This window comes from Mustela nigripes, chromosome 2, assembly GCF_022355385.1.
Source record: "Mustela nigripes isolate SB6536 chromosome 2, MUSNIG.SB6536, whole genome shotgun sequence".
Taxonomy (NCBI): Eukaryota; Metazoa; Chordata; class Mammalia; order Carnivora; family Mustelidae; genus Mustela; species Mustela nigripes.
The window spans coordinates 110,845,081-110,852,359 of NC_081558.1; the positions used below are offsets into that span (position 1 = coordinate 110,845,081).

General features: G+C 42.5%; 1 protein-coding gene across 2 annotated transcripts; it reads left to right on the forward strand.

Moving 5' to 3' along the window:
- The first annotated feature begins 467 nt into the window (after nt 1-467).
- CRYGS (crystallin gamma S) lies at nt 468-6,782 on the forward strand. Of its 2 annotated transcripts, XM_059388036.1 has the most exons (3): nt 468-836; nt 5,721-5,963; nt 6,423-6,782. In XM_059388036.1, the coding sequence occupies exons 1-3, from the start codon at nt 744-746 to the stop codon at nt 6,693-6,695; spliced, it is 609 nt and encodes a 202-aa protein (XP_059244019.1). In that variant the 5' UTR covers nt 468-743; the 3' UTR covers nt 6,696-6,782. The 2 variants fall into 2 exon arrangements, with proteins under 2 accessions (XP_059244019.1, XP_059244018.1); XM_059388035.1 differs by lacking the exon at nt 468-836 and having other exon boundaries at nt 5,302-5,963.
- Nucleotides 6,783-7,279: the final 497 nt, after the last annotated feature.

A 7,279-nucleotide genomic window follows, 5' to 3' on the forward strand; every position in this document is an offset into this window, starting at 1 on the left:
ACTTAAAGAACAGTTGCAAGAATCTGAATCCCCACATATGCCTCGTCTAGCTTTAGCACTTACTAACATGCCATACATTCACTTTACCACTCGATAGTAGTAGTATTTTTGCTCAGCAATTTGAGAGTAGGTTGTAGACATCTTAAACCTTTACTCCTATAGACATTAGCATGTATTTCCTAAAAATAAAGACATTCTCTTCTGTAGTTGTAGTACAAATTACTAAATTGACTAAATTCAGGAAATCTCACAATGGCATCATATACAGTCCGGATTAAAATTTTTGCTAATCCTCCCAGAAATGTCCTTTGTAGTGACATTTTCCAAACATAAGATCATGCATTGTGTTTAGTAGTCATTACATTTTGTTGCTTTGGAACATGTTACTTCTGTTCAGAATTAGAGGGTGGCTTTTTGACTCTCCCGCAAGCTCTGTTGAAGAAAAAAGAAGACCCTGGGGATTTCAAGGTGGTGGCTTGCTAGAAAACCAAATTGCCCAGGTAAGGGGGACTTTTTTGTTTTTAACTTTGAAAACTTTGGCTGGGTTTTGGTGCCTTGACTCAGCAAAGTCTACAATACAGCAAGGCTTGGTAAGCATTAGAAGGGGTACTGAAGCTTTCCTTTATTTCATAATCCCAATTGTTTTTCTAGAAACCATCAATAGCCTCTAAATGACTGACTCAATTTTTGGATCCTATTCTCATGACTAAGCAAATGTTTGATTTGAAACCAGCCCAGTATAAATGTCTCTGTGCCTCCAACTCTCTGTAGCTATTCCGGATTCCAGCACTGGGGAAACCAGTCTATGCACCAAAATGTCTAAGTCTGGAACCAAGGTAAGTAACGGTCACACTCTGTAGCCTACCACTTTCTTTTCCTTTGTACCTTTCTTTTCCAGTGTTTCCTTTCTTTCGGAATATTTCCTCTTTTCCAATGTACCTAAAGATACGTTGAAAGGAATGTGGAGAAAAGCTTTTGCTTCTTTGCCTGGAGGTGAGTATGACAGTGGTTTTGAATGCTGCGACTGGGGGAGAGAAGATGAAGAAATGCTCATTATATTTTTTACTCTAACAGAATTCCCCAACAAGTTATTAAGGGTGTATCTTTGTGTTGGGGGTGGGGGGTGATGTTCAATACTGTGCAGGTATATATCAGTTAAATATCATCATGATTTCTGCCTTGCGGCAACCAATTTCCCCAGAAATAATACCTGCTAATAATAGGTGGAGTAGAAAACTTTTAGTATTTAGTTAAAAACTGCTCTGTAAAGGGTGTCTGGTTGGTTTAGTCAGTAGAGCATGTAGCTCTTGATCTCAGAGTTTTAAGTTTGAGTGAGACCCATGTTGGGTGTAGAGATTACTTAAAATCTTTTAAAAAATTGCTCTATAAAAGTTAGCCTCAACCAGTAACGTTCTAAAAAATCCATCAAGTGAATTAAATCCTACATATCCACTTCATTCAAGCAGCTACTCTTACCCATTTCCTGAAATAAAGTGCTTACTTACATTAGGAAAATTGCCTCTCAAATACTTGATTTACAGTTGTTGGTCTGGAAATTGATCTCTTACACGGGCTTTAGGAGTGAAGGGATCTATGCCTGATTTCCTCACCACCCTCACCACCCCCACCAATTCTTTACTTTGAAAAGTTTCAAACCCATTAAATCTGAAAAGAATAAGAAAGAAATGTTGAATAAATACTTCTATATCCCTCACTTATATTCTTCAGTTGTTAGCATTTTGCTATATATTGGGTCTCTGTCTGTCTCTCTGTACTAAAGCATTTGGCAGTAAATAGACAATTATTTTGCTGTATTTAAGCATGTATCTCCAGTAAACATACTATCATTATCTTGTCCCCCAAATTTACAATAAATACAATACCTAATATTCGGACCATATTCAAATTTCCCCCATTTGCTTCCCTAAATGTGCTTCATGGCTGGCTTTCACCCCGATACAGGATCCAGTCAAGGATCATGCATTACCCTTGGTTGCCATGTTCCTTTAACCATTTTTTCCTTTAGCCTCTTTTATATGGATCAGTCGCCCTACCTTTTTGTTGTTGTTGTTTGAGACATTAACATTTTTCAAAGGCCAGGTGCCTTTGAAAGTCCTGAAATTTGCATTTGTCTGATTGTTTCCTCATGTTTAGATTCAGACTAACCATCTTTGGCCAGAAAGTTACATAGGCAATATCAAGTATTTCCCATCACATCATATCAGGAGGCACCTGTTCTTCCAGAATTGGTAGTGCCTGATTTTTTTTTTCCACTTGGAAAATAAAACTAATAATGATACTTGTCATCTAGAAGATTTCAGGAGAAAAATGAGACAGTGTCTATAGTGCTCTGAGGCTCTTCAAAGTAGGCCATGAAAATCCCACTGAGAAGAATTGTAAATCCTTAGATGAGTATCCGTGTGACTTGAGGAAAGACTGTTACAGAACCCTCTTTGGGGCGCCTGGGTGGCTCAGCCAGTTAAGTGTCTGCCTTTGGCTCCAGTCATGATTCTGGGGTCCTGAGATCAAACCCCGTGCTGGGCTCCCTGCTTAGTGGGGAGCCTCCCTGTCCCTCTTCCTCTGCCCGCCCCCCGCCCCTGCTTATTTGATCTTTCTCTTTTTCTTTCTCTCAAATAACAAAATCTTAAAACAGAAAACCCTCCTAGATGAAAATACCCCTGCTTTCAAAGATTTCCAGAGCAGTAATAATGTGCTTTCTTACTTCTTACAGCTGCGTTGTTCACAGTGGTTAGCTAACTTGCTTGCTAGACCAAAAGAACAAGTTAATCTTTCTCTATTGCTTCTTCCTTTCCCTCTATCTTACTAGCAATCTAATCAGAGTTATGGGCTTGGCAAAAACAATGCATTTTACTAAATTTGGTTTTGTTACCTGGAATACTCAACATTTTTCTTTCTGCTATATTGGATTAATGGGCTATTTTTTCAAAAACTAAATGAAAATAAGAGGAATTTTGTAATAATTTCTAGGCAATCTCCAGCAGTATTTCTTAGTCCTCTCTACAGATTTTTTTGTCCAAGAATCTCAGCTCACTATAGAGTAGATTTCTTGGTCCTTCTGCAAATGGAAATTGAGTAGAAGTACAACATTCTCTGGGCTCTGAGATTTGGAAGGTCTCCCACTGAAAGGAGAGCTTGATTCATGGAGCTCAGTCTCTGTGGCAACACAGTACTTTGTTTCAACCTTGGGATGGTTGGCTAGTCTGCTGAAAGGGTGGCCAGCAAGGGGACCTTATAGAACATTGTGTATATTTCCACTTCTCAGATTCAGATGTCAGCCAGGCAAATGTACATAGGGCACCAAGTGTGGGAAACATTCAAGTAAAAAAGATACTAACTTTTTTGCCTAGCGTATCCCTTGCAAAGCTTCTTTTTTTTTGTTGACTAATTGACCAAAACCCAAAAGTAAATTAAATTAAAGTTAAATTAAGGAGTTTAGAATCTATTCATTCTTAGTGAAGTTACCTTGGTTTTCCTAAACATCTTTCCACAGGCTTTGGGGAAAGCTTCCCAGACTCAGAATCAGTCTCGTTCCATTACTAGGAGAGTAAATGGTGTCTGTGAAACCGAGCTAGCTGTACAGCAGGGGAAGACAGCAAAAGGAGAGAAGATAAAATGAATCACAAGTCACTGACCAGGACTTTTGCACAGCAGTCCACTCACTTGCCTGCAACGGACTTGTCACTAGCTATTGACCTTAGGCGAGTCATTTAACTTCTTCATCTGTAGCCACAGTAGCAAAGTCTATTGGCAATTATGAACCAAATTAAACTAAGTGCTTTATTGTGTCCTTCTCAGAACAGCCCTCTGGAGTGCATATTGTTATCCAGGTTTACAAATGAAGAGCCTGAGCTTTGTTCAGTGGCCTATCCAAGGTCACAGAGATAGTGACTAGCGGGTGCTGCAATTTTGTTTTCATCTGAGACTGAGACGCCATGTATCTCTCAGTCTGCTATGCTGAAGTGCGAAATGGAGGTGGAAGAGAAATTTGGGAGAGGACGAAAGGAAATGGAGTCGATGATTTAGGGGTGAGAAGGGGTCGGGAAGCTCATAAGGAACAGAAAACAAGAGGGGAGAGAGACTGGAAGGGTAGATTAAGGTGGCAGGCAATACCCATCAGTAGCCTATGATCTAGAAAGTCTCTCCTGGGGTAGAAAGCACTGAGGTTTTATGGCCTTTTGAAAGTCATTCTTGGTTTCTGACTTTCCATCATTCCTTACATCTCATCAGTCACCAAATCCCCGGTTCCATTTGTTCCCTCTGTGTCATCAGCTAGCAGTTGCCATTGGCTGGCCTGCACCACCTCCACCACACTCACAGCAACCACCTGCTTCCATGCACTCCAACCAAAGGGATTCTAGCATGGCATCCGTTATTTCTGGATACTTCACCACATACTCTATATGCGCCAAGCTTGAACTACTTATTCCTGTGGTGGGCCATGCTCTTTTATTCCTTGTGGGCAATCCTTTTTTCTCTTCTCCCAGATACCCCTCCTTATCCTTCAATCTTCACCTCAAAGATCCTCTCAAGACTACCTGTCTCTACTCCTTTCCTATGAAATGCTTGACCTGGTTTTCTTTTTCTAAACTGATAACGCCAATTAGCCACGAGGTGGCAGCATAACGCTAGGGAATTAACTGCTTGACTCGACACCTGTTCTTTCCGTTTTGATTGTAAACTAACATTTATCTTGGATTGTGGAACTGTAGAACAAGAAGGGGCAAACTCTACGGTCCATTTGGCCTGGTGGTTTTCAGAAGCTGCGTTAAGAAGCCCCAGGAGCGCCTAGGAATTCTATTTCCTGCTGCAAACAGGAACGTTTTATTTTTACACCCAGACCTTTAATCTAGTGTAGTCCTTCATCTGACAAGTGGGAAGCAGGAGCCCAGAGAGGCAGCTTGCCTGAGCTAGTGAGTCTGACTGCAGAGATGCAGCTCAAGATCCCAGGTTTATAATTTCCCAGTTCTCGGAGCTGCATACTGCTGTGCCATCAGAGGTCTCAGGCTTACCCCACAGGTTGTGGGGCAAACTTGGGAAAGAGTTTGAGGAAAAGAACATTCTTGACTTGCCATTTTGTTGCCTTGTAACTACTCTGTTGGCAATAAATTAATAACAGAGCATAAAATATTGTCATGCATATGCTCTATATCCATCTGAAATAAGCTCCCTAAAGCTAAGGTCTGTTTTACTTTTCTCTGTGTATCTTCGTATCACCTGGAGTGAATGTTTGCATTTGGAACTCTCTCATCTTCATGCAACACTGATTGAGGGTTTGTCCAGTGGTGGGTGCAGGGGTCCATAGCTTAAATAAGGCTTGGTCCTTGCCCCTGGAAAAAGTTTAGTAAGAGTCTGAGGGGAGAGAGATATGTAAGTGGATAATTTATTTTTTTATGCGATGAGTACTGTGAGTTAGGGGAACAAAGAGGAGGAAGCCATGAATTTGGGTCTGGCTTATCTTAGGGCACTCTCTTATTTTGCTTCATTTTAAGCCTTCAGAAAGTTTTCCTTCCTGTTGTTGACAGCTAAAGTCGTCTGCCAGAAGGTAGATGTTGGGAGGTGAAGTAGAACTCCGTATTTCCTCCTCAACATCAAAGAGAAAGGAAATTTCCAAAGTGGGGACTATGTTCTTGGTCTTTAGTTTTTTAGGAATAAAGCCGCCCAACTCCCCAGTTCCTCTCTTTATTTGCCTCACACTTCAGATCACTTTCTATGAGGACAAGCACTTTCAAGGCCGCCACTATGACTGTGACTGCGACTGCGCCGATTTCCACATGTACCTGAGTCGCTGCAACTCCATTCGAGTGGAGGGAGGCACCTGGGCCGTGTACGAAAGGCCCAACTTCGCGGGCTACATGTACATCCTGCCCCGGGGCGAGTACCCTGAGTACCAGCACTGGATGGGTCTCAACGACCGCCTCAGCTCCTGCCGAGCTGTTCACCTGGTGAGACTGGGGCCCGCGCCACCCCGCCTGCTCGCTCACCAGCTCCCCTGCTGCAGCTCTTTCTGTCTCTTTTGCCCCTGCTACCCGCTACCCCCCCTTCCTTTTTTTTTTTTTTTTTTTTAACATTCATGTGGAAGCATTTTCTTAACATTTTCCTACCCTTTAATGGCATGTTTTCTTCTGTTGGCTGCTGAGGCTTGCATAAAACCTAGGGTCAGTTCATCACAAGACTGAGTACATGAATTATTTCCAGAACACTCTCTCTACCTCCTAAGTACTTTAAGGCATCAAGTTTTTCTCACTGAAGGTCTGCTGTTTCAGTCAGTATGCAGCGGGGATGGGAGATCAGACCCTCTGGCTTTCAAGATGGTGGGCTCCCAACCACGCTGTTCTCGGAGTTCTTGACGTGTTGGTGATTTCCATAATCATCGTAGTTTATTTCCTCCTGTGTTTTTCCAGTCTAGTGGAGGCCAGTATAAGATTCAGATCTTCGAGAAAGGAGATTTTAATGGTCAGATGTACGAAACCACTGAAGATTGCCCTTCCATCATGGAGCAGTTTCACATGCGAGAGGTGCACTCCAGTAAGGTGCTGGATGGCGTCTGGATTTTCTACGAGCTACCCAACTACCGCGGCAGGCAGTACCTCCTGGACAAGAAGGAGTACCGGAAGCCCATCGATTGGGGTGCAGCTTCCCCAGCTGTGCAGTCTTTTCGCCGCATTGTGGAGTAATGACGTGGAGGGGGCCAAAAGCTTCTCCCGGGGGGCCACTTGCTGGCCAGCCTTGTCACCCAAATAGGCATCATAAATAAAACAATTGGCATGCATTCCACTGTTGACTATAATGCCTCTCCTTAAACAGTCTTAGGGACCAGTAAAACAGTGCCCACTGCTGTGGGCAGTTACACAAAGCCACTCATCCTTCAGATGGCCAGTCTATAACTTTGTGCCAAACAGAATAGCACCTCTTTGAAAGGCGAGAAAATCATACTGTCCTGTGGTGGTTCTCATCCCTTGAGTTTGGTATAGATTCAACAGGTACAATAATAATAGTTACTGCCTCTTGAGTGCCTTCATTATTGCATTTTCTCTTTACAACCCTGTAGGAAAGGTGGTTTCTTTGCATTTTACAAATAAGTAAACAGAGGCTTAGAGAAACTAAAAACTTGCCCAAGTTCACCAGCTGGTGATCGGAGGAACGAGATCCAGGATATTTGTTTCCATAGCCCCTGTTCTTTTCCCTTCATTTCCAATTCATTCATTCAACACCTGCTGGCTGGGGGTTTATGTGCATAATGGAAGTACGAGACCCTGAG

What these genes read in the sequence shown, in the direction of transcription:
- CRYGS (XM_059388035.1), top strand. Translation starts at nt 5,568, where the DNA reads ATGTTGGGAGGTGAAGTAGAACTCCGTATTTCCTCCTCAACATCAAAG. An exon ending in CCTGCCGAGCTGTTCACCTG is followed by an intron (nt 5,964 to 6,422) that starts GTGAGACTGGGG and finishes GTGTTTTTCCAG; the next exon opens with TCTAGTGGAGGCCAGTATAA.